Here is a 27,862-nt window from a genome sequence, read left to right on the forward strand (position 1 = left end):
CAAAACACAAGGACGCGATAGATACCTCGTGGTTTCTTGTGACCAATCTTGGTGTAACGTGCGCAAGTTTAAGGGTAATCAGCTGAGAAAAGCATCTTATCGTGTAAGAAAGAATGAATGTTACAAGGTTCCTTGTGCCATCTCTTCAAGCCTCTATTCCGAACATCTTGCTAACATTGCGTCATACTCCTCAGAGGAAGAGGATGAAAATCTTCCACGGACTCCTGAAGAGCCCCAACCTCCCCGCCTTCCAGATATACCTGATGAGATACGCTTACCCCCAGAGGAGGATATCTACCCAGAAGTAAGGGACGACGGAGTCACTCCTGATCTTCATTCTGACAACCACACTCCTGATGTACTTGATCAGCACACTCTCTCACAAACTCTCCCACATGTCGCTACCAAAGCAGTACCATCTCGTCCAGTCAGACAGAAAACCTTACCCTCATATTTACAGGACTATGAACTTTACTAGTTTTTTTGTATCAGTTTTTTTTGTAAGGGGCAGAATAATCCCCTATGGTTTGAAGGTAGTCTACCTTATGATAACCATTTATCTCTATGTCAAAAAAAAAAAAAAAAAAAAAAAAAAAAAAAAAAAAAAAAAAAGATCACGCCAGTATTTATGTTATGTTTATAAGTCGGGCTCGACATTCTATATTTCCCCTTTTTGTGTATTGCTTATGTTCACCGCCATTTTCTGAATAAACGTGTTGTGCTAATACTCCGGAGTTCGGTGTGTACTGATTGGCGCAAGATAAACTGTACAAACGTGCTTCCATTACTAAACACAACTGGACAATTTGCAATTAAAAGAAAGGACTGTGATTCAAGTTTCAACCTATATTTATTAGAAATACCAATATCTCCTGAAGACAAACACACGAGTTACATATTTATAATCGATTTTATACAATCTGGCACATAAACCCTTGACGTTTACTCAGTATTTGAACAAAGTGTTCTCGGGATTAGGGCAGTGGCAAAAACAGGTTGCATATAAATGTATATAAAAAGGTACAAAGAATGCAGAGGCAATGATTTGAAAACTGCTTTGCAAAGTACATGTTGTTTAAATGCATTCATAAAATGACTAATTGAGATTTAAAAAAAGATTACATAAAAGGAAATCAAACAAAGAATTTAACACACGTAAATATATTTATCTATTATAGCTACATTGTGGATACAACAAAATGTAAAATGATATAGAAAGTAATACGGCTTTTAAGGTTTTGTTTGAAAAAACTATCATCAACATGAATAAAGATATATAGGCACACAGTTGGTCTAAACATAAAGAAAATGATTTACTTGCAGAATATTATGGCTATGTTCAAAAGGAAGAAAAGTAATAAATACATAGCAATGGTGGTTAATGGTACCAATGAGAACAACAAAACTACAACAACACAACAGAACTCCAATTGGCCTCTAATAATGTTCACACAAATCTCTGCGTTTTATAAATTACTTGGTAAAACATCTTATAATTTTGTTTAACGTCTGAATTCCACAGTGCGATTCATTTATTAACGTATAAAGAACATACACCATATTTATTATTACATAATTATTTTTTAATACAAAGTTTGCAGTGTAATGAAGTGAATACGCATTTAACGTATACATAGTGTATTGATCAAGGTCATTCATTTAGAACAGATTCAATAAAGCGCTGCCCATTTATCATACTCAAGATAATGATAGTTTTAATTTATTGTTTTATGAACATTATTCATATATTTTTAACGCTGTGAGTTTTTATACCATAATGTTTGACAATGATTATAGTATTGTATAAGAAATCATTCTTTGATGGGGATATCAATTCGGTTTGGTCACGTGATTAAATAAATATCATATATTGCCTGGGTCATTTCAAACAAAATAATGAACATATTTTAGACACCAAGCACCTTATTCACCTCACACGGTACATTAAAGTATCAATAAATGTACTGAATCTTTTTTCTATTGGCAGTTACAGAATATGTCTTGTAGCACTGGAATTTACATGTACTAGTTTAAGCACAAAAATATTATGTTTTTTTTATCATGGCCGATACATTACCTCTTCTTATTTCTACAATAAGTCATTATTCATTCTAATGATGACTCTTTCATTCACTCTCAAATTATCTACAATTATCGGTGATATTGATATTATATTTATATAACTATATACATGAGATGTGAAAGGTAACTATATACACTCCTTTTTATCGTTGCATCTTCAACTGCTTCTTGTTCATAATGATGTTGACAATAGTAAATTGAGAATGATTTCTAGTGGATAAAGAATCAAAGAATGAGTTTTATCATCCTAAGATATTCAGAACAAGTTGAATTCTCAAGCATTTTCATGTTGAGCTGTTTGACTGACACCTTTGTGAGAAAATATGTCGTAAGCAAGGTGAAGAAAGGTGTTAAAACGATGAATCACCATCCCAATCAGTTGAAGAAGTAAAGTCAGTCCAAAAGTGAAAATGAAAATCATGGATATTGGTTCCACTTCAAACATTCCATCTTTATTTGGACACGGTATAGAAATTTGGATATTTCCTTTGAATTCGTTAACTTGGGTCATCATAAAAATTGACGTTACAAAAAGGGCGTTAATGAGAAAAAAGAGGAAGTACACGTTGTTTCTAAGTGATAGCATCAGTTCATGGACTTCTTTCTGTTTTTCGAAGCTTTCTTCGTCCGGAGATAAATATTCTTTTATCAACTTATGCCATTCTTCTGTCTCATTAAAATCTAACTCACATCCTTGAATGGAATTTAAGATAAGATAAATAATGTGAGGTATCTGACTCCTCAATGTCGTTGCATAAAAAAATTTTAACAAGTATATCATTGAAATATTTATACAAAAACATACTTTAAAATACAAAGAAAAGAAGGTTCAGTGTTCGTCTATCTAAGTTTTGACGCATTTAATTTGATCTTTTTGTACCTTAAATGTAATTTCAGCCGTTTGGCATTTGTTGTCAGTATTTTCTAAGCAAAATTATTTCCTCAACTATTGCTTTTTAATTCTGCACAATGATTAGATTGAATAAAGAAAAGATAATCTGTATGAAGCTGAAAATTGCTTTCGTGACCTTTTTGCACCTAAATTACAAATAATTGACAATTTCATTTATAGTAAAAATTTAAATTGAAATAAAACTTGTTGAACATCAAGAATTTTTAAAGATTAAACCAGTTTGGCTCAATGGTACTCAATGTTATTTTGACATTATTGAAGATAGAGTTCCAGTGTTCAATTTTATATATAGGGTTTTAAAGGTTAAATTCTTGCAAAATCTGGTTAAAGAAAATAAATTCAGAATGTTTTTTTTATATTTGCATGATTTTCTGCTAAACGTCTATCACACTTGTAAGATTTTCTTTCGTGAATGTTAAACAAAACCTACAGAATATGTTAAAAGCACGATATAGATAAAGTATAAGAAAAAGAAATATTTATTGAAATTTTTAAAAATCGCTTGGTTTATGTCATTCTCGTCTAAAAACCCCTCCGCAGGGAATAAATTTCCCAAAAATTGTTTGTTTAATGAATTCAAATGTGTTTTCTTTATGAATGTTGTGTAACTACAAAAACAATAATCTTTCTGTGTTAATAGAATAAATATTATCATTCTCATTTTGAATATCATGTGCACAATGTTTTTAAAACCTGGAAAGTGAGATGCCTCACAAGCGATTGTTTTTCTTTTTTGATTTGACTATTTGGTTGTACTTGAACAATTCTACTTATTTGTAACTCGTCATCCGATTGGCTTTATATCATATAACGAATGTTGCTTATATATGATAGGATTATAAAAATAAATGTATTTTACCTATAGACTTCGATGCTTCTAATACAGTCCCCGTTGAAGTTTCTATTCTGCATGTATATCTCCCAGCGTGTTTTCGGTTTGCATTCTCAATTTTCAGAGAAAGGCTTTGGTTTTGGTCTTCGGTGTTGATTTCTGCATTATCTTTCTTCCATTTCACGTCTTTCAATTTTTTTGCGGTAGTTTTGCATGTAATTTCTTTTATAGCACCATTGTTTGGCTCAGAATTGTTTAAGTCTAACAATATAAGATCAGGACCCTCCATTATAAGCGAGGGCTTGACTGAAAGTAAACAAGAAAATGAGATTCTTCAACATTCATCAAATTAGATAAAATTAGATTGTAACATACATAATGCGTTTTTCATAATTATCTTTGATTTACATTACACCACGAGGATTCGATGAAATTCAAATTTATATAGCTTAAATACAGTTTTTGAATTAAAGCTATGATTATAATTGTTAATATTTCTTGTTATTAAAAAGAAATTTAATAAATGGAGTTGCGTTTCAAATTTAATAAAAAAGAAACAGCACAGCTTGAAAAAAAATCTGTATTTAACTTAAGATTTACCCATTGTATCGTTAGGAAAAAGAAATAACGTTGATTTTGACAGTTGAAGAACATACAAATCCCTTTCTTATACATAATTAATGTAATTATGAGCTTCCGAAAGTTAAAGGGTCGTACAAAGCGGATTAATCTTATATCGTTTATTCATACCACTTACATTTTGATAAACAGTACTGTAATTGACACCAGCTGAAAACTACAAGATCTTCGCCCGACAACGGTCATCATGGAATACAAGTAAAAAGGGACTCCCATACGGAGCACATCATCACTTTCTCGATTTATTATTAATGGTTTACAAGGTTCATTTTAAAATGAAAATAGATAAATATATCAAATTATCCCTCATTACTGGACATCACTTAAAAATGAATTGAGGTTGTATCAACTCCTATGATAAAAAAGCAAAATACATGCTTACAAAAAACCCAGTTTTTATTGTTTTAAAAAACTATGAACATTAATTACCTGCGTGAAATAGAAAATACATATTTCTATCAACAAACCTGTACGAGAGAATCTTTTCAAGCCCTTCACATGTTTTGTTTATAGTAAATACGCATGCAAAATAGTATAGAAGCAGAACCACGTAAGACATTGCGATGCATATATTTGTAAGTTATTATTAATTTTTAATTTTAATTAAATAATTAGATTGATTTTATGTCAAAAAAATTGTTATTTTTGAAAGTCTGCTCATTTAAAAGAAGTACAAAAATACCGAACCCGATCGGGATATTTTTTTTCAAATCGATTTTTAATAAAATGCGCCGTACTCTCTCTTTTTTGAAGTTCAATCTTAAGAAGTTCAATTTTAAAGTAAAAAAAATACCTATTTCAATTGCAATGCTGTCAGACTTTGGTTGGTGCTTTATAGCACACGTGTACGTGCAATTTTCCTTTTTTGGATCTGTTATAGTAATATTCCCCGTCTTCTTTTTCTGCTTAACTACTGCCTCTTGAATGTCGTCAATATTTGTATCATTTTCTTTCCATGTTATTTCAGAGTCTATTAGAACATTTCTCAAACTCTTTAAGATCCTCTTATAACTTTTCTCTGTTATTTTAAACTTTCCATTTTCTGAAGAGAAAATGTGAGTAATTGTAGTACATTGTAGTTATCAAAGTATTGAGTATTAATTAAAATACTAAGCAACATTTAAAGTTTAATTCTGTTTTCTAAAACAAATCAAATAGTAGGGTTAAAGTTAACCCTAGCTTAAACTGTCTCTGTCATCAAAAGAAAGATTACCGGTAGTCAGTGTTTTAAAGATTGCTTAGTTTTCATTTATGATTTGACATTTTTCAATAAATCTCTCTTGTGCTGAATAAGACACAGTTTAATTGCTACATTGCTTTGTAAAAGAGTTAACCTTATCAAAAAGACATGCCACAAAAGTTTAATATGTATTTTCAATATTTTCCATTCAGTAAATCAAGTTTTATAGCTAGCTATTCGAATTCTTTTTTTAAACTTGCACTTAAATATTAATGAAAAAATCAATCCCTATTATATTCTTCATTTAGTGGTAATTTATGCGCATCTTTCAAATTAGTCATCAACTTCATTTTTGCCTTAATGATAGTCTTATAAATCTGAATTTAATTCTCAAATTTTCTTGTTAGTATTTTATAGTCATCCTTTTTTTCAATTTCCATTGTGTACTGTGTAATTTCATAATACAGTTAATTTCGGCTTCAAATATCAGTACTCACGTTTACAAATTTCAAACTTGTCCGTTATATTAATCCTTTTGTTTTTTACAGTGCGAGACACATTGAATTTATCCGTGTTCCAGTTGTCTATGTCAATTTTTAAATTGGTTTCCTCATCGATTTCCACAGAATTTCCAAAGTGTTCAGTTGTTTTGTCATCAATTTTCCATACCACAGAAATGTCATTCGACCCTTCTCCTTGTTGACTGTCTCTTGGTTTAAAGGTTATGTAATGTCCTTCTTTTTCCACTTTTGATTTTCCTGTTTAACAAGAATAAAAGTATTTATCATGAATCATAAATATTAGATAAAATGCTGTTTCTAATTGAAAAATCATAATGATAATTTGATTTAACTTCCATTGGTTTGATTGGAGAAGCTGTAATGCCCTGCGTTTTGTTAATATCATTAAGAACCTGTAGTCTTCATATTTTAGTAACATTTACAAATGTATCAAACTTTGTGCAATTAAGCACGTCTAGTGTTTCTGTTGTTTTTATGACTAATGTGTTCTCACGCTTGAATTCGGTATCTGACCATTAGTCCATTAGTCGTGTCTGCTGTTTACGTTAAAGTTAAATTTTGCTCCGCTTTGTTTACTTACGTTGGTTAAAGCCTGCATTTTGATATTTGTCTTAATTACGGAACTTTGTGGTTTCCTGTGTGAATCTGACCAATTAGCAGTATTTTACGCATACAAATTTACTCTTGTAAAAGTCTCTTAACTGTCCAGTGATTAACTTTTGTTATGTTTCTTTCTATGTTTAGCGTGCTGAACTATGTTTCGAATTTGTTGACAAACTGGATTTTTTACTTTGTATTCATTTATTTGCATTTTAATTTATATTTGTTGTAGCATTTTACCACACACACACCACTCAAGTAACTCAGTGCGCATATCAGGAGGCGCGCTTTCCTCTGTGTACTTAGATGTCGTGGTTGATAAAATGAAGCTAGTTAATTTAGCAAATACAACCGGAAGGCAGTACAAAAGTTGTCTTATACAAAATATACGGAATATATAGTTTTGTTCGTCAAAGCGGATAAAACACATTTATACGCTAAAACAATTTTTAATTGGATTGAATGTAAAGATATAAATTGAATCTGAAAACAATTTGACAAACTATCAAACGGCGATTAAATTGGTACCTATGGTAATTGAATCCTCAGATAGCTTGAATTTCACTTCACACGAATATGTTCCTGCCATGGATTTCGTTGCATCTTTAATGGGATATTTGTTATCTTCCACGGATATTATCGTGCTGTCCTTCTTCCATATGGTTTCGTTATCTATATTCTCCGATATCTTGCACACTATCTCGTCATCATGACCCTCTACTATTGTGTTAGTTCCGGAGTTGGTTGATAATCGAACAGCTTCTTTGCCTTTTTTGCCTATAGAAAATAGGTGGAAGCATATATATAGTCAAAATTTTTATAATATTTTGTCAATATGATTTCGTATATCAACCTATATCCTACAGTATACCTTAAGTTATATCTTAGCTCGGGTCAAAAACTTAAAGAGAGTTTAGCAAGCTTAGCCCTCTGTTACCTTTTTTTTACCTTTTTTTAACCTCGCTTAAAAGTAGTATAATATTATTTCAAGACAGTAACGTAACCACATATTTTATATATACGACCCTTGATATGTGAGGAATTTTTCTGAGGAATTTTGCATTCACAAAATTGATATAGGCTACCCCCTATAACAAACCAAGAGGTAATAAAAATGGTTTTTTTTAATAACTTTTATAGGTGAAACAGAATAATAAACCCTTGGGCCAAAGTTTAAAACCAATGTAAAAAATGTGCAAATTGATTCATTTGAAGCAAAATACCATTGGGTCCAATGTTAAAAATCTACAAACTTTGAGATGATCCCAAATAGAAACGATGCGGTAAATATCTAATTTTTTATCTTGAAATAATTATTATATATCAGTCAACATTCAAAAACAAAATTTTATTTAAAAAATCTAGAACAGAACAAATTAGATCCGGCCTCGATAATTCAAACTTACCGCTTGACGATTGCATTATTGTTAACATTAAATATGTTTATTCTAATAATTCTGAACAATTTGCTCTTAGTAATAAACAACAACTTTTAAAAAAGTTCATTAGGATATGAACTTTTAAGAAGCCTTTCCTTAAATAAATTTTTAAGGTAATAAATCAATTTGAATTTTAAACAATTTAATTATTTTTTAAATGTTAAATGGTCTCATTTTCAACCGAAAAGCATAAAATTGAAAAGAACAAAATTAATAGTTGCCAAAAATATATAAACTTGGCTGGAATTATTTACGCGGTCTAAAAAATGTAGATCGCTTTAATGCACAAAAAATCGTAAAAATTAAACAATAAGCAGTTAATTACCCTTAATAGCCACATTACAAGGTTTGAATTCGATTTGACCACCAGATATCTGAGTGACGTCACAAGTGTAGGATCCCGAGTCACTGCTCTTTGCATTGTTGATAACGAGTTTAGGAAACCCATAGTTAACCATATCTATACGTCTGTCATTGTTGTTGATCTCTCTCGCATCTTTTTTCCATACAACATTACAATATGGTGGCACTCGCCGATTGCATCTAATTTCTATTTTTTTACCGACAGGGGAGTTTGACTCGTTACAAAGCAACAAAAACTCATCTGCACCTACAATGAATGTACAACTTAAAGTCTGTAATATATAATTATGCATTTTCATTTTTATCATCAAATATCAATTAAAAAGAATTGCCACATTCATAATAAAATCCCTTGCATATATATTTAAGAAACACAAAATGGATGTTTACCGAATTGCTCTGCAGATTACCCAAGTAGGTTTTTTTTAACTATTCTTAGTTTAATTATTTCATAGATATATAAACATCCAACACAACAAATTAACACATCGAGTGATATTGGTTTTTTTTAAAATAGTTACACTGTTCATATCGGAGCTAAATAATCTGATTATTCACGTTCTTTACAGCTTAAAAGCTAAAAAAGGTAGTTTGCGTCAGACAAAAATTTAGGTTATCTACTTGTGAAGGGGTCATTTCTCGACAGTAGTCGTTTACCTTAACGTAAACTAAGCTGATTTTGAATAGATGAAACCTTTTACTGCAGGTAAAATTGACCTTTGTCAACGTCGTTAAATGACCCTTAACTTGGTCATTATTCTTCTTAACACCGCCACATACTTATCCGGAATATTTGTCACTCGTAGCAACAATAGGCTTCCGTTATGATGTAATTGTAGCTTTTTGATATTTTCAATAACGAGAAATATTTTTTACCTCTTTCATCTCTCTGTCGACCACAACATCTAAAAAAACATGGGTATTAGTTAGTTTTGGTAGATTTGTTTATCTTAGATTTAAATTTGAATGGAAATTCATTTATAGTAATACATACCTATCCAATAAAGATAACTTGTCGTCATCAATGACGTAGTCTGATCGTTTTTCTCGCGTGCCCCATCTCAGTATGTGTAAGCTCCCAAGAATATATATGACTAATATCATGCTCACTGCCGGCACGGCAAAGAAATACATTGCTCCGTAGCATATATATTTAAATTCCTAATGAAGACAAAAAGTTTAATTTGAAAAGTTATAAATAATTACACTTTCATTTCATTGGATACAAAATGCAAATAATTTGCTAGTGGCCTATATTTTGAACTTGAAATGATATTTTTGATTTAAAATTAACTTTAATGTTCTTTTCTAAATGTAAAATAACCCTTTAGAAAAACATATAAACGGATACATTCACGCGCCAAAAGTATGTCATTTTTCCCCTATATGTTTTTAAGGTTTTCTAGTATTATGTATTGTCATTTTTGAAGAAATGTATTGATTTCAGTATATTCTAGGTTTTCTTTTTAACATACATTGGAATAGTTTTTGACCACTAACTTGTAATATTGTTATTTAAAAAAACACCAAATTGATACTTTTAAGATCTAAACTATATATCTTTTGCAATATGCAAGCCGAAAAATCTTGCTTTGAATTGTTAATATCAAATAATTATAAAGAACATAATATGAGAAAAATGATATCATATGATACAAAAATAGCTAGGGAATTTCCAACGTTATCAATTCAAAATTGATTAGGGGTTACATTATAACAATTCTTTGGAAAATGCATTTGTTTTCAATGAAATATAAAGTGAAAAGAACATTAATTGACGTACTTTTGGTACTGGAGTGTAAGTTAAAATTTTGATTAAATTGTTACGCTACATAAGGCTTCTTTTTACCGTCGGATGAAGCATTGCAGAGAGAAAAAACACTCCAACCACAAATGCGAAGAAAAAAGTTGAAATCGAGCAGAAATCACTCTGCTTCGCCTCTATTATGAGCCCAATTAGTAGAACAATCATAAGTAGACTGTATACAGTAGACAAAACACCACTGTAGTAAATCTGTAAATATAAAAAGGTCTTGGTTCTTTATTAAGATAAGTACAAATTGACATGTCAGTTACCAGACGCCAATAGGCTACATCGCTAACCTAAGCAACACTAGTCATATTAGTCATCAGCTTTAAGTTGAAAAGATTTTCAAAATTTTCTATAGATATTCTCATGTCAAATAATAGGGTCCTTTTGTAGCTGAATAATTACATATTTAGTAAAGATGTCCTCACGTTAACACCTGCTTAAAGAAATATAAATCTACATCGGGAGGTGGCCACGGTCTAAGCAATGGGCAATTAACAAATGTCAAGATGCTTGCATAATTATGACATTGGATGTAAATTGAGAGTAAATATATTCATTTCCTATAAAAAAAAAAATGAACCCCAGTAATCATAATATGAACAAAGTTGATTCTAACCTTCCTCAGGGTGCGTCCACACATGTAACAGTTTTTATGACCTTTTGGTTTTTAACATGAATATTAATGACTAGTTTTCTCTATATTCCTATATAAAACTCCATTGATTGTCCAACACGGGATCTTGATTTAAACAAACTTACATTTACACCCAGAGAATGCCTAAGTTAAGTTTTAACTTATATGTGCCCTTGAATAAATACATTGCCCTTCATTTAAAAAAAATTGAATTTTCTTTACCCAATATTGCTTTGTACCTAGCTTAGTTGAAATTGGCGCGGTAGTTCTTCAAAGGTAGTCGGAAATATGAACATTTTACAGACAGACGGACAGAAAATAAAGTAATCAAAAAATCTCTTAAGGTTTCAGGGCAGCTTAACTGAAAACCGAACGAGTATTATGTTAGCTTTAAAATAATATTAAAAATAAAGTAATTTTAATTTATATATACAATGTACATGAAAATAAACATCAATTAACACAAAGGAATTAACTTACAGGAATTTCGTCCTTATCAGTCATTACACAAATGATCATTAGGATTGCTATTGGTATAACATTCAACAGGAGAGCCACCCACAGAGGCAATTCGGGAAAAGCTGTGACTAACGCCCCGACAATGACCAGAAAGATGGTCCCAGGAGTGACGACAGAGGACACTAACAGGTACGTCTGATAAAGGAGATAAAGTTTATTGATGTAAGGGTTCATTTGCCGAACCTCCTTGCTTTTCAGCCATATGACGTCCAAAATGTTTGCTAACGTTGAAGGTGTCCAGCGCCGTCTTTGTTTACAAAATTCTAGAAATGTCTGTGGGGCAAATGTTTTGGCAGTAGCTGCAGACATATATTCTACCTTATATCCTTGTTTTAATAACAGAGTGCAAAGCCACCTATCCTCGCCTAGAAAAAATATCAATACATACTTAATAAAAATTAAAATAGCTGGTATATGAAATAAATAATAAATACGTCAACTATATAATAATTCTTTTCATTTATAAATTTTATACTCATTTTTTCATATACATTATGCGTAGGTAGTGAAGCTGGTATACCGAGATCGTATTGGATATGATGAAGGGCCTTTTTTGGTTTCTTTGTGTAGGTATCAAGCACTTCGTCAAGGGCACTGCCACGAAAAAGACTGAAGCAGCCGGGTGAGCACAAACAACATCCATACACATGTTCAGTGGACTTTTGCAGCCAATGACTCGCCGCGTACTCAAACTTTTGGTACCATATCATCGGGCCTGGAAATATTCAAACAAAGGAAGTACGATTTATTATAAGCGATTTCTTTCAAAAGTTTATTGCTTTAAAAGTAACATGGATATGGTACACATCTAAACTACTATATCAAAATAATAGACTCGAATTTTTGGGCTTTAATACCGAGAAATCGAAAAAATACTGTCCCTTGTTTTATATAGTTCAAACATCGTTGGTTCTAAAAGATTACCAATTTGTTTTTATTTTTTCTCAAACAAGCTTCGCTTATTAAAAATCAACGAAAAGTTCTTTTAAAAATCCCGAAATCATCTGGATTTTTTTTGGATTTTACAATCTTGCGCATACGCATTATTTTCACTATAAATCAAAGGAGGCTCTTTAGTTTATATTTCCTCAATATCACACCTGCATGAATAAACTCAGAAACGATAATGCAAATACGTGTAAATTTTCATTGAAAATTTGCTCTAACTCTAACTCAGTGCATTTTATATGAAAAATCCTGAGAGTTCCGAATGTCAACATTGTGTGTAAATTTGAAACGAGTAAAAAATATTGTTGAAAAGTGTTGAATTCTGCATTAAAATAAAATGAAGTTTTAGATGAAAGGTATTTACAGCCTTAAAATGGTTTGTTATGAATAATTTTACTGTTATTTTCAATGCAGCTTCATTTATTTTCTCCAAAATCGTTTCGGAGCGATTCTGCAATTTTTTGTTACATTGCAGGTATATGGGAGGCATTTTAACTGTGCTGAAGGCCTGTCCCGATACATAATTAAATTATTCTAACTAAGCAGTTTAGTGAAATCAGTCACATTATTGTAGGCTTAAAACTTGGTTTTGTAAATGTCAACAATACGGTGTGTCGATGTGCCTATTTCGTATATGTCCGATATCATATGCAGTGTCAACCCGTGCCCGCACGAGTCATAGTCTAGTTGATGTTTATGACGAAAAAAATGACAATTTGCCGAAAAAAAAAATATTCTTTAAAATATATTTTCATTGTTTTAATAGCTATTTGACAACTGGAGCAACTCAAAGATTTTTTTTTCGTCAACTGTTTGATTGTATATTTAAATAATATACTTCAAAGAAAAACTTTAAGACTTTTGATTGCAGGATTCAACCTCCTTAAGTGAACAATGAAGCATTTTACGAACAGTATTCTTAAGAACTTGTGTGCAATGGCCATAAAAAATACAAATATTTCAATAATGTTTACACTAATCCTTGAAAAAAGTATTTTATACATTTTGTTAAAGTTTTGCCAAAAAGGAAAACCTGAGGGTTTAATTGATTTGTTAATAATTTTATCTGAAAGTCAAAGCTAGTTTAATTCCAGTAATACTGAAGTAAATACAACATCAACACATTAAATACGATCATAATTATATGATAATAAATTTACCCATCCCTTCTGGAAAAATGCGTCCACATGCAGCGCCAACATGACTGTCTCTGTCTAACAATTCTTTCAAACGTTCTACTGCTTTTGGTTCAAAATCGACATCTCCATCAAGAGTTAGAATAAAACAATTGTCTAAATCCTCCCTTTTTTGCTTGAACCTCAGAAAAAAGAGCATGTACATGACCTACAAACGAACAGGAAACACGTGATACACCCATTTTTCTTTGAACCACACAATAACTTAAATGAAATTTGGTTTGTATATCATTTTATATTATTTTATATTATATTATATTATATTATATTATATTGTTATATTATATTATAATTTATTATATTGTATTATATTATATTTATTATATTATATCATATTATATTATATTTCTATTAAAGTTCAAAATGTTTATAGGTTTGATAAGAATTAAGATGTTGATATGCATACATACATGTGCATACTTGCATGCATGCATGCATGCATACATGCATACATACATACATACATACATACATACATACATACATACATACATACATACATACATACATACATAGTAAAGAAGAGAAGGAATAGTATAAAGATAGTATATAGCTATAAACCTGGCTCCAGCGTTTCTTCATCCGTATTTTGTTCTTGTTTTTTAAATGCACAGATATTAAAGGTGTATATTCCTGCTCTTCCTTCTTTAAGTATTCATATTTACATCCGTAAGGTGTAGGATATTCAATTTTTTGATACCAGCTTCAAAAAGGAGAATGCATACATAATTATAATGCCTTTGTTTTTGTCACTCAATAAATATTAAACTCTGACAATTCTTATTACGTAATTATTTTCAATCATTCCTATACAAGTTATAGTTTAATTGCCAAAAACATAATGACTTTGTCAAACATTCATACAACCTCTATCAATGAATGAGTCACTGGAAGGTATATGAGTTTCAAATTGCAAATTTTCTTCTTGTAATGTTCAGATTAAAATTTGATTAAAATTACTTGTATGTTCATATCCATTTTAAAAATATAAATTCATAATTAAAAGAAAAAAGGAAATCATAGGTTTTTACCTATCATTTTGCTGAGATTGGCTGAAATAAAAAAAATATATGTAGCTGTCCAATGGCGAGATATACAATTTTTTTTCTTCAGATATTGTTTTTAGTTATGCACAATAATCCAACTGAATAGAAGAATTAGGAAAAAATTTCGCATGAAGCTGCATAAATATTTTTGTAACCTTTTTGCACTTAAAATAAACAATTTCTATTATAGTAACAATATGAAATAAAACAAGTTTGCCTAGATATTTATTCAGTAACATTTTTACATAAAATAATAATAATATACTAGATACAATCTCGTTACGAGTAACGAGTAGGTCTTCCGTTCAATTTTTAAACGATACGTTTAAAATAACAATGAAATTTCAGAAGTCCCTTCAGCCACTCCATTTCAAAAAATGTATACGATTGTCAATATCCTTTAAAATGCTTAACAAAGAGTTTTGGTTTTTCACATAAAGCACATTAAAGATTTAAGATTTTAGTACCCTTATTACGTCATCAATGGGTGTTGAAATGAGTTTTACAAACTGTTATTGTTACGATTAACAACTTTGTTTCTATAATGCATTACAAAATCTTGATCGTTTTCAAGGTATGTGTAATAGAGTTTACGGGTGTCTTGGCCCCTAATTTAAGGGGCCATTCCTTTTTTCTTGAGTTCATTTGAAAGGTCTCACGAATACTAACATTTTTTGTTGTTAAACTTATCTAGAATTGTTGATCGTTTTTGAGATACTAATGATTGAATATTTTAGGGGCCAGCCCTCTAGATCCTTAATGGGGACAGAAATTCGTGTTTTGATAAGTGGAATCGATTAAATTCATAAATTCAAACATTTTCTCTTCTATGATGTCTAACAAAATATGTCTACTTCTCTAGTTATATTGCGTCAAAGTTTAAGTTCATTGGCCCCTAAAATTCCATAATTAGGTAATAAATGGGCGTGGCAATGATTTTTTCTAATAGATATTGGTATTATCAACAACTTTGCTTCTATAATGGATTACAATATCTTTATCGTTTTTAGGTTATTTGTAATAGAGTTTACGAGTCTCTTGGCCCCTAAAAAAAGGGGCCGGCCCCTTTTCTTGATTTCGTTGGAAAGAACTTATGATTATCTACCACTTCTGTTATATATATCTTAACAAAATATCAACTGATAAAAAGATACAGATCAAAACGTATGAAAATTTTGAATGAAAATTCGTACCCAATTTTCGTGCCTAGGCGAGCTAAAGGAAATTGCGCCACTGGCGTAAAACAATATAATAGTGCACAACTTCAAACTATAGACTACCTATCCTAAAAATTTCGTATTCATATCTCTAATACTTTCTGAGATCAGCTCTGCACAAAAAAAGTCGTAAAAAATAGAAAATCCGCCGTAACTCGGTACCGGAAATGACGATTTCCAAATTTCAAAAAACGTCTAGAATTATGACCTCTGGCAATCATTTGTGAAAAATGGTCAAAATCGGCTGAATAGTCTCTGAGAAATCGCGTGCACAAAATTTGTGGAAAAAAATAATAAGAAGAAACAGTACGAAAACAATAAGGTCTTCCGTTGGAAACGGAAGACCTTAATAAAATAATAAAGCATGGGGGTCAATGACTCATGGCTTCACAGGCAAAATTCTCGCAAAATTTGGCTTTAAAAAATTCAGACATTTTCTTTATATTTCTTTACAGTTGCATTATTTTATGCTAAACGTCGATCACTTCCTCAAGATTTAATTCTGTGCAGGTCACACAGAACCTATAGAATATGTTACAAACCTATCAAATGTTAAAAATTTGAACAATGAATAAAGTATAATAAAAAGAAAGGTATATTGAAAATTCATAAAATTGCTTGTTTCTGTCAACCTTCAGCACGAAAAAAAGGATCTCTCAAAACTTGTTTGGTTTTTTTTAATTCAAATGAAATTTCTTTATGAATGTTGTGTAGTTATGAAATAATAATTTTTGTGATTATTTAATAAAGTAAAATATAATGATTATCTGCGCAATAAAATCAAAACGTGAGGATTGAGACACCTTAATATACTAGCACTTAGTGCATGGTTTATTTCAATGCTCTAAGCGTTCTTTCAGTAATGTTTTGTTTACATGGAAGAATAAACATATTTCCTTGTCTTTTCAGTTGGGTGACTTCTTTTATCTAACTTAGCAACCCTGAGAACACTATTGAAACCAGGACCACTGTCTTTATTGTATATCATGCATGATTTGTTTTAATTTTGCACGGCTTGTTAATTAAAGTCTTACCAAAAAACGACAAAAAACAATTTAAGTTGAAAAAACCTTTTTATAAATTGCTTATGTTCGTTTTAAGATAAGGATGCCAAGATTAAACTAACAATAAATTTAAATCGAGTACAACTTGTCGCAAAAAAACAAACACACCAACATTCAAGGAATCTGGTTTTTTTGTTTTCCTTTTATGGTCATTCTGTCATCTATAAAGGATTTCGATCAATTAATAAAGACTATATTAACCACAAAAAGTACCATTTACATGCAACACGAGCTAAATAAAACATGAATATCTTGTTTTGAGGTTTTGTCAGGATTACTTGATTTCAATCAGAATTGGTTTTTTTTCTGTGCTATTGTTGAGAAGACATAACGCTCACATTATTATTGAAAATTTTTATATCAGTTCATCCCAAATGTTTCATATTTTTAAGGTCTTCCGTTTCCAACGGAAGACCTTATAGTTTTCGTACGATTTCTTCTTCTTATTATTTTTTTCCAAAAATTTTGTGCACGCGATTTCTCGAAAACTATTCGACCGATTTCAATAATTTTTTCACAGAAGATGGGACTTGATGTAAACTTCTTACATTTGTGAGATTTTTTCTGTCGTCACTTCCGGTACCGATTTATCGGCCATTTTGCACATTTTCACGACCTATTTTGTGCAGAGCTGATCTCAGAAACTATCAGAGATATGACTATGAAATTTTCAGGATAGGTAGCCTATAGTTTGAAGTTGTGCACTATTATGTTGTTTTACGCCAGTGGCGCCATTTCTTGGAGCTCGCCTGGGCTCGAAAATTGAGTACGAATTTTCATTCAAAATTTTCATACGTTTTCATCTGTATCTTTTTATCAGTTGGTATTTTGTTAAGACATATATAACAAAAGTAGTAGATAATTAAACGTTCTTTCCAACAAAATCAAGAAAAAGGGGCTGGCCCCTTAAATTAGGGGCCAAGACACTCGTAAACTCTATTACAAATAACTTAAAAACGATCAAAATTTTGTAATGCAAGATAGAAGCAAAGTTGTTGATTGTAGCAATATTTATCAGGTAAAATCATTTTCACACCCATTTATGACGTAATTAGGGATTTTAAGGGGCCAAAGTACTTAAACTTTGATGCAATATATCTTGAGAAGGAGACATATTTTGTTAGGCAATGTAGAAAAGAAAATGTTTGCATTGATGATTCTAATCGATTCCACTAATCAAAACTCTAAAGTCTGCCCCCATTAAGGATCTAGAGGGCTGGCCCCTAAAATGTTCAATCATTTGTATCTCAAAAATGAACAACAATTTTAGATGGGTGTAAGAACAAAAAATGTTAGTATTCGTGAGACCTTTCGATTGAACTCAAGAAAAAGGGACTGGCCCCTTAAATGAGGGGCCAAGACACTCGTAAACTGTATTACAGATTACTTGAAAACAATCAAGATTTCAAATATCTTTCGTACCTAGCCTTTTTACAAAATTGATACCAGCGAGATTTTAGTCAATGTAAGTGATTGAGACACAAACTTTTATAAATGATAGACAATCGATTGAAGATATATATAACGGGTTTTCTTTTGTCAACCGTCACTTCCGGTACTCACCAGAAGAGTTCAAACAATTTATTTTTTTCACAAGTTTAACTGATTATCTTTGGTGTTCCATGATTAACAGTAGTGTACACTAAACAAATGTATAAAAAAAACCTAGCTTTTATTTTCATAAACCTCTTTTGTTCGTCCGTTTTCGGTCTCGAGACAAAAAACCTAGATTCACCAAGATCGCAGATTTGGCAGAGAATATCGATATTTCATCGTATCATATGAAAATAAAATCGGGCGGAAGACCTAATCGTTACTCGTAACGAGATCTAGTTCTATTTATGATGGTGAACAAAGTTAAAAAGTTAATTGTAAATAAAAAAATTAAACAAAATCAAGTAGTTTGTCTTTACCTATTCTGTTGTTGATTTGTATTATTTTGTTGGGATTGGCTGAAACAAAAATATTGCTGTTAAGATAGAAATATCTTATACATTGTTTGAACTTTCAAAATTTCTAGCATTCAAATTGATCTGTATAGCTGATTATAAAGGTATTGACAATTTTATTTATATGATTTTACATAAAAACACTTACAATGCATTATAATCTATAATTTGCTCTCAATAAATAAATAAATTACGGTATTTGTATGATTTTTTAAGCCTAAAGTGGAAATGTTGGTAGTTTTATTTTCAATTTTTCCTAATGTTAAGGTAGATCTGATGTATGTTTTAAAATAAAAAATAATATTATTTACAGAATTAAAAACACAGAAGAATAGACTTTTAGCCTTTCAGATTATGTTAGCTAGCAAAGAGAACACAAAAAAGTATAAGAAAGATGCATTACCTTGCATTTTGTTGTAAATCTCTGAAACAAACATAACGTGGTTGAATCTGTTTGAATTCTAAGACGATTAAAAAAAACAAGTCCATGAATTTGTTCATCAATTTTTTCGTAAATTGAGAATATGTTTAACATACTTTTCTATCACCTTTTCCAAGCGCTTGACGTATTCGTTTGGCTGCTCTTCATTGAAAGCATCATCAAAGATTATATGTGCTGAAAGATCAAATCAAAGCCTTCCTTGCATGATCAATTAGGTAATCGATGTATATTGTAGGACATTTCACAATTTTGAAGGAACTTGAACATTTTGTAGATATATAATGAAAAAGATTGTAAATATCTCTACACCCAATATACATTTAACATTCACACTAAATAGAACGATGTGCAATTGAAAAGTCAAGAAATAATTACATGCGTATGTAACTTTGAAAAGTAAAAACAACATGATTTACAATGTTGTGGTAACTAAAAACATTCCTATTTTAACATAGAGGGGTCCCTGTCAACTTTTCACCAAGACATCGAAAGAATTTTCCTTAGAAGAGGCAAAAAAGCTTTCGGCAAAATCACATTCAATGATACTTTAATCCCTGGACATCATTACAAACGACAGTTATTCAAAATAAAATTTACCTACCTTCATACGTACATTCATCCGAAGAATTTCTTTGTAGTCTAAAATAAAAAACCAATTCATTCAATTAAAGTGTTGTGCTAGCTTTATCGTTATAAAAATATTTTAAGGTTTTAAAAGTTGAGCTTAACATATTAATATTTCTCAAGCAATGAAAGTCTACTTTATATCTTGCATCCATGCACTCGAGTTATGATACAATTCCACGTGGTAAAACACTGCTTTTGACTAGATATGAAAAAAGCATTGATTTTCCGTAAATAAATGGTTAGTAAATAAGACGACTGTACTTGCATCTTACCGTAATATTGACGACACCAATTTCTTCATTTCTTTTTTACGTTCACGCATCATCGTAGAACAGACGTATATATGCCTCTTTGTTGTATTGTTTCCATTTCTAGTACTGTCTGTTCTATATTGATCTTCCTAATACAGGAACGTTAACATAAGTTGATAAAAAATCTAAAATTACAGCTACTTTCAATTTTATATTTTGTACTACATACCAGGTTGCTCAAGTAAGATACTCGACTCTGAAGTATGGACAATCCTATTCCAACTGATTGAAAATATGGATAGCGAAAGAATCTGCAATCAAAATAATAGAATATCATTTCAAGAAAGTCACTCTAAGTTGTTAATATTTTTATATTATTTCGGAGGGGGTTGAAAATAACAATATGCTACGTTTAACATCTGCTAGTAAATACATCACAAATTATTAGTTATGTCACGGTGTTTCATTTTTATTAAATCTTATTCCATCCCAAACCAAAGCACCGATCAAAGGTTATATCCCGCAAAAGAACTCAAACAAATGTAAAATCGTACGCAATTGCTGTTTGTTTATTGTTCGGTTTTTTTTTTGGGGGGGGGGGTTGTTTTTTTTGTTTTTTTTTGTTGTTTTTTTTTTTGGGGGGGGGTCATTCTAGACATTTCTTACAATTTTGAAGATTTGCTGAAATATTGTCAATTTAAATAAAGACGTTTTATAAGTTTGTTCCCGACCGTTGTATCTTACAATCTAAATTATTTTATATGAAATTTCTCGAAATCCATCATTTCTGGATAATTAGTTCCATATCAATATATGAAGGCTTTATTATGTCACTCAATTGTATTTTGAAGCGTGAATAAAACATTAAGTCTTGCAATTTTTAAGATATTTAATACCTTTCTTGTTCTTCCATTCGTTTTACCAGGTTTTTTCTATGATTAAAAACCAGTAGTAAAACGCAAAGAATAGCGACAGCTGCTGCAGAAACAGGTATTGATAGTTGTACTGACATCTCAATTTCCTCTTTGAACTTGTTGGGCAATATTATGTAACCGAATATGGTTGTCTCAAAAAGTGAGAAGTATATCATCGGCACTAATGTCAGAACTGTGCTCAGAAGCAAAGGAACATAACAACAGTACACTTGTACGTTGATGGCACATGCGTAGTAACACATTTTCAAGCAGACAAACGAAAACAAAATTATCAGAACTGCAAACAAGATTGGTTCTGTAGGGTCTCCATCCCATGTGAAATAAGTGTCATAGTCTCCGTAACGACATTTCATGGTCGGTTTGAAAATACCAAAGGGTTGTTCACAATATATAGTACAGGCAATGGCCGCAAATAAAACTATTACACCCAACTGAACAATTGATACTGCGATGTGAAACTTTCCCCTATCTTTTCTGAACGCATTAGATGTACTTTGGTCGTACAAATAACTTGCACAAGGCGCGACTCTATTCATACAATTACAGAGTGGCACCGCCACTTCTATGATTGCTACCAACATATTGAGAAATGCCACAGATGTTGTTACTTTATCCGCCGTACCCATTGTGCTATTCAGTAGCTGAATCAGAATGATAGCGACAAACATTGAAAAACACACTATGCAAGCAATTATTCGTATGACGTTGTCATATTTTGTACCTAAGCGTCTGTTAATAAATTGGGGGGACATAATTAACATGGTTTGTAAAAGTATTACAGTCGAAAACCCTGTCACTGCGTCAACCCTTGGTAAATAACAAAAAATGAATAATGTCCATATTGCTGCTTTAATGCTGAATGATATCTACAAAAGAAATGTTCATTTTGATTACAAATGGAATAAATATCCTGGTTTGCATACTTATTTTTATGAACTTCAATACTAAATGAAGTTTAAACAATCAATTTTGATTTTGAAATTTGTTGATAAACTTAATAATTGGAATACTTTATAATTTATATAATTCATATAATACATGTATATCAGTAGTTCAGTTAAAATCCTTCTATATTGAAGGATTTTAAAGGAAGATGTACTTAGGCTTTATATAAAAATTATCATAAACAAATTAGGCAAACAAGGCAAAAATAATTATGGAAAAAGAAATAAAGCATATCCTAATTAAAATTATTAAGTACGAATATGCTTAATAAATAGTGACGTGTTTCAAAGACAATTACAGAGACGTAAAATTATTTAGATATATATTATATGATAACATAAGGAAGAGACCACCCGGCCCATCGGACTTATATGTCACTTTATAAACATGAATACATGGATAAAAGTTTTACGCATTGCTATATTTAAGTAGGACAGATTGTCTGAACACAACAGTTTGACAGTTTGAGAGAAAACTAGTGTAATCTGAGTCTGACCTGCTAAGTAATCGGTGGTTAAAAGCAAAACGCTAGTAAAAATTCGGTTCTAAGGTTTGAATAAGATGTACAGGGCAATTAAAATCAAATCCGTCTTTTATAACAGAACACATAGTGCACAGCCTATCGTTTACTCCCTCCCCTTGAATCGCCACCGTTTCTTTTCTGATAGGAAGAACGGCACGCCTTAATTGAGCAAGTACAGATCAGTAAGGTTTGGATATGTCCTTTGTGACGTATTTTTCTAACCTAAAATCAATCCTAAAAGACATGTAAGCTCTGTACTTTGAAACCCTTTGTAATTCATTTAGCCAGTAATTCACAAATTTCTGTGAAAGTTTAGGCTGCAGACCTCACGATTTAAAAAAAAATCATGTTGACATATCGAGAAATTGGAGTAAACGTTTAACATCATCATGGTGTGACCAGTTCTGGTTATTTGATTTTTCCAAATCCCACAGAAAAACTAATTTCGTAAGTCTGTCATCATTCATAGTAATGAGATGATTCCACAATCGTAGCATGTTTTGTTGATGGCGATAAAATGAAAGAATCTTACCCCTATCTCCTTGAATAGCTTAAACCGAAGTTAACCGGTGCACCCCTAGAAAGTATTGTAACGATCGTAGCTGTGCAGACTCGATGTAGTAACATTTTGTATACTTGCTGGTCGACAGGGCTTTGAATTTTTAATTTTAGGGCAGATAATAAGAGAAAAAGCAGCCAAACTGCCATCAAGGCGTAATTAATTACCTAGGTTGAAAAAACAGAGTCGACAAACTAGGTTTTATATAAAATATCTATCTCAAGTAAGTGGTGTTGTCTGATAAACTTTTGAATAATTTATTTGAGAAAAGGGCAACTTGAGTACAAAAATGATAATGAAGAAATGGAAACAAGATTACAGTTTTAAAAAACCGGAAAAGATTGAAAATATTAAGTTGTTTAATCCTGCTATTGAATAAAAATGAACTGAATTGATGCATGTATGAACTTACCACTAATACCCAGTCTTTACATCTTCTACGTTTGTCATCGTTATTGTTGCTGTCCTCGTTTGTGTTTTCAGTTCCATTGCCATCTGTTTTCTTCTTGTTAGTTCTTTTATGACATTTCATCCAACAACATGATAGAATTGTGTATACTTGTGGAGATGCAAGACTTAGTATAATAGCCAACACCCAGGAGGTATGTACCATATTTGTGTCAGTCAAAACATTAGAACTAATGTTGGAATAATAACTTTTATTATGCGATGTCTGAGCGTTTGAGACAGGATTTAGTTGGCCAACCATTATATAAAATAATATAGTTGCAAATCCATTGCTGGTAGATATGGTGAGAAACAGAAATGAACAAAAAAGACGAGCCGAGACAGTCAGGAAACGCGAAGATTTGTCTTTCCTGAAACATAGAAACACACATCTTTCATTCTATTTGATAATTTCGTTTAAGAATTGAATGCTAATTCTTTTCATATTCTTGGTCTTATAACAGATCAGGCAGGCCGTGTAGACAGATTGTCCTGGTCTGATATAGGACCGACGATATCAAAAACTAAGCATGTTATATATATACACACACACACACACACACACACACACACACACACACATATATATATATATATATATATATATATATATATATATATATATATATATATATATATATATATATATATATAAAATCAAAAAAGAAAATGAACAGTTCCAACGTTTCTATTCACTAGCGCTTTCTGGATTTACATCCTTCTTGAGGTACATTCACCTGAAGAAGGATGTAAATCCAGAAAGCGCTAGTGAATAAAAACTTTGGAACTGTTCATTTTCTTTTTCTTTATTGATTATATATACTGTGTGATATCACCTTTCACTCATTTTGGATTATATATATATATATATATATATATATATATATATATATATATATATATATATATACACTGTATATATATATTATTTTCTGAACGTGTCACTTAATCTTAGAATACAAATATTGAAAGTGCGTGATTTACTTGTGCTCATTAGCCGTGATCAGATTTGATGTGTTATTGAAAATTGGATTTCGCTGCGTTCCAATACTAACACAAAAGGATCTGTACACCGAATGTTACTTTACCAAAAAGGAATGTTCAAATGTAATTTTCCTCGGTTAAATAAAACTAGACGTATTGGTTACTTGCCTGCTTTTCTCCGATGACTCCAGGTTTATCATGATTTAAGCTCCTTTTGGTTATTATTAACAGAAACCAACCTCAGTGTTTCATTGATGTGGAGATCTATGTTAATCTACAATTCAAATGAAAAGAAATATTTATATCCAAATGTAACATTCTCTCATTCTCTCTCTCTCTCTCTCTCTCATATGATTTTTAGACGGGGTCACGTGACCCCGTCTATTGGTTTACTGTCAGTCGAAGACTCAAACCGGAAGGCACACTTAGAACACATGGATTGAGTCTACGCGTAAGAAAATAGTGCAGAGAGTTTTCATGCAATTCAGTAAATCTGTATTATAAAAACACGCATTAAATCTTTTTAAGTCCTCTGTGTATAAACAAAATTCTATTTAGAAAATAAACAAATAGTTTAATTGATCAAAATATTCTTGCTCGGGTTCAAATGTGGAATGAGTTACGTAACTGAATGCACAGGCCGTTGACGATTCAGTTGGTGTACGAGCTCATTAATCAATAGAAGAGGTTGATAGTGGAATCGAAGTTAAAGTTCCCAAACGCAATGTGCCATTTTTGAAAAGTTGTGAATTTTATTTTGACAATCTCTCACCATAATACTACCAAACTTCATGCGCAAGCCGAAGTTAAAATCGGGACGGGTTATACACAGATGTTTTACAAATTAAATAGGTGTTTCATTTGCTTCCAGTCTACTTGCAGTATGACTGCTGTTCGTCTCTAAAGGAATTTTGTACAAAGAAAATAAAAACAAGTCTTAATTTGCCTTCTCGTTCGTTGGCTCTTTAGTTCATTAAACTGAATTTAAATTTTAAACAATCCATTGTAAGCAAAATCTAAAATAGATTATACATTTTGGAAGACTTATACATCATATAACATATACAATCTTATTGATTGAAGAACCAAGTTAAATGTTAATGTTCATGTTTTCCGGCTTAGTTGGAATCAGGCTTGGGGTGAATTACATTGTAAAATAATGCATTACATTATCATCAATTCATGAATTAGGGCATTAAATAACCATTACTTAATTTTTTTGAAGTAATGCATTACATTAACATTACATGAGTAAAGTAATGCATTACCATTACTTTGTGAAGTTTTAAAAAAGTAATTTAAAAACTAAATAAAGAGTTTTTGTAAATATTTCATAAATAAAACATGCTTAAAATATTACAGGTTCATGTTCATATTCACTATCAGGTTGAAATATAATGACTGAAACAATATTGCTGTTGCATTTGTAGTTCTCAAAGTAAGGTTGGCCCCGTATCATTTACATGCTAATGGCGGAGTTGACAATCTCTGTTCTTTCTGTGTCTGATTTTCGGAGTATGATTTTTAATGAAAGGATCAGTTGTGTCGTAATTCGTGAAGGTGATGCACGAGTTTACACAAAAAAGTAGTAAGTGGCGAACGGATTTATTTTTACCTATTAATTTTGCATGAATCGCAAATGAAGAAAATCGTGTCAGATAAGTCGGTCTTAAAAATCAAAATAGCGACCGTGACAAATCTTTGTATTGTCAAAGTTCTTGGAATCTTATTGTAAAAAAAAATATTTCTAACGTCAGGTGCCTGTGTTTGTTATCGGTATACAAATGTTCACTTTGTTTGTTAATTCAGCAGTTTTAGAGTTTTCAGGGTTTTCATAAAACTTTTATTACGGATACCGTCAGACTTGTGGATTTTCCCTTGGATCACAAAAATTAAATAAATCTAATGATTAAAATTATCTTCTTTGATATAGTTGTTTGATTTTCCCGGTTAGTAGTAATTTTTTATTTTTTTCCTTGGGGTTTTATTTTACATAAATTATACCGTTGTGTCAACTTTCTACGGTTATGAAGACCGGGATTGAGTAAAATTTAGACAAAGTATCAGACAATTGGAAAAAAGCCGAATTAACATAGATTGTAACAACTAATTCAAACTCATAAATTTTGGAAGCATATTCGAGGAAATCCAGGAAAATTACAAATTCAAACTTTCAAGACCCCGTCTTTCAGTACTCTCATTACTTTGATTCACAATTGTGTGTGTGGTTCTATGGATATATGAAATATGTTTTAATTTCATATACTCATGCACAGGTACAAAATTACGGTTAGCTATTAATACCTTCAATGTTGCCAAGAACATAGTTATTGTTAACATTTAATACAATACAATTCAAAAGACGAAGTTATGCCATTTTATAGCATTGAATGACTTATTTTTGACGTCGTCGTGTCAATAACTGCCGTCAGGCGAGCAGACAAATTGAATAACGCGCGTTAGCGCGTTATGATAATTTGTCTGCTCACCTGACGGCAGTTATTGACACGACGACGTCAAAAATAAATCATTTAATGCTTATATTTACATTCCTTTACAGAAGAAATCAATTGTTTACTGAAATAAATTGATATAAAGTGCAGACCACGGAGGGAGTAAATTAGTAACAGCAAGAACAGCTGATTTGTAATACCGGTTTAAACTGGTTTTCACAGAGACCGTTGAGATGAGATCGACGAGCATGAAAATATAATCCATGAAAAATAACTATTGAAATGTTGCTTTTTACAATAAAGTCAACTGTTTTGTTGAATAATTATAAAACATGGTGTTTTGACAACATTTATGAAATACATTTTTAACCGATTACATAGTAATCACTGTTTGAGAACTACTATGTAAATTACATGTAAATTCATACGCAGTGAATAGGTGTTGCATTTAGAGGCATTTAAACATCACGGAATTTAATGGAAAAACACAGTAGAATGTAAATATAGTCAATTGAACGTTAACTAAAATTTATGAAAATATGGGGGATTAGCAGAGGTATGCCATTTAGTCACCTTTAATTTACATTCAAGTCGTTTGTCGACGAAAAGGTAGATTTTCCTTCTGTCATTATGATTACAAGACTGTTGTCTCACCCGGTTTTAAGCCATAATGATAGGTGTATATCCATTTCGAGGAGTTAATTTCTGCCTTTTTGAAGCAACCAATTGCACCGGAAACAG

General features: G+C 31.1%; 1 protein-coding gene across 2 annotated transcripts in view; it reads right to left on the reverse strand.

Annotated features, from left to right (window-relative positions):
• Positions 1-845: 845 nt before the first annotated feature.
• Positions 846-27,862, reverse strand: part of LOC128173066 (chitin synthase chs-2-like) — a 29,203-nt gene continuing 2,186 nt past the window's right edge. Inside the window, exons 2-24 of one of the 2 annotated variants that reach the window (XM_052838798.1) lie at positions 24,837-24,942; positions 23,650-24,055; positions 21,172-22,076; positions 20,505-20,586; positions 20,297-20,424; positions 19,999-20,036; positions 19,493-19,571; positions 19,359-19,379; positions 18,920-18,958; positions 14,711-14,731; positions 14,241-14,382; positions 13,644-13,827; positions 12,056-12,250; positions 11,497-11,900; positions 10,419-10,583; positions 9,564-9,730; positions 9,446-9,474; positions 8,532-8,816; positions 7,296-7,544; positions 6,144-6,404; positions 5,260-5,508; positions 3,855-4,133; positions 846-2,775 (exon numbers count right to left, since the gene is read on the reverse strand). In XM_052838798.1, the coding sequence (XP_052694758.1) occupies positions 2,357-2,775; positions 3,855-4,133; positions 5,260-5,508; positions 6,144-6,404; positions 7,296-7,544; positions 8,532-8,816; positions 9,446-9,474; positions 9,564-9,730; positions 10,419-10,583; positions 11,497-11,900; positions 12,056-12,250; positions 13,644-13,827; positions 14,241-14,382; positions 14,711-14,731; positions 18,920-18,958; positions 19,359-19,379; positions 19,493-19,571; positions 19,999-20,036; positions 20,297-20,424; positions 20,505-20,586; positions 21,172-22,076; positions 23,650-24,055; positions 24,837-24,868 (4,779 nt within the window). In that variant the 5' untranslated portion in view covers positions 24,869-24,942 and the 3' untranslated portion in view covers positions 846-2,356. Of the gene's footprint in view, positions 2,776-3,854; positions 4,134-5,259; positions 5,509-6,143; positions 6,405-7,295; positions 7,545-8,531; positions 8,817-9,445; positions 9,475-9,563; positions 9,731-10,418; positions 10,584-11,496; positions 11,901-12,055; positions 12,251-13,643; positions 13,828-14,240; positions 14,383-14,710; positions 14,732-18,919; positions 18,959-19,358; positions 19,380-19,492; positions 19,572-19,998; positions 20,037-20,296; positions 20,425-20,504; positions 20,613-21,171; positions 22,077-23,649; positions 24,056-24,836; positions 24,943-27,862 lie in introns of those variants that run through there. The other variant, XM_052838803.1, reaches the window with a different exon arrangement.

Source organism: Crassostrea angulata, chromosome 1 (genome assembly GCF_025612915.1).
Source record: "Crassostrea angulata isolate pt1a10 chromosome 1, ASM2561291v2, whole genome shotgun sequence".
NCBI classification, from domain to species: domain Eukaryota; kingdom Metazoa; phylum Mollusca; class Bivalvia; order Ostreida; family Ostreidae; genus Magallana; species Magallana angulata.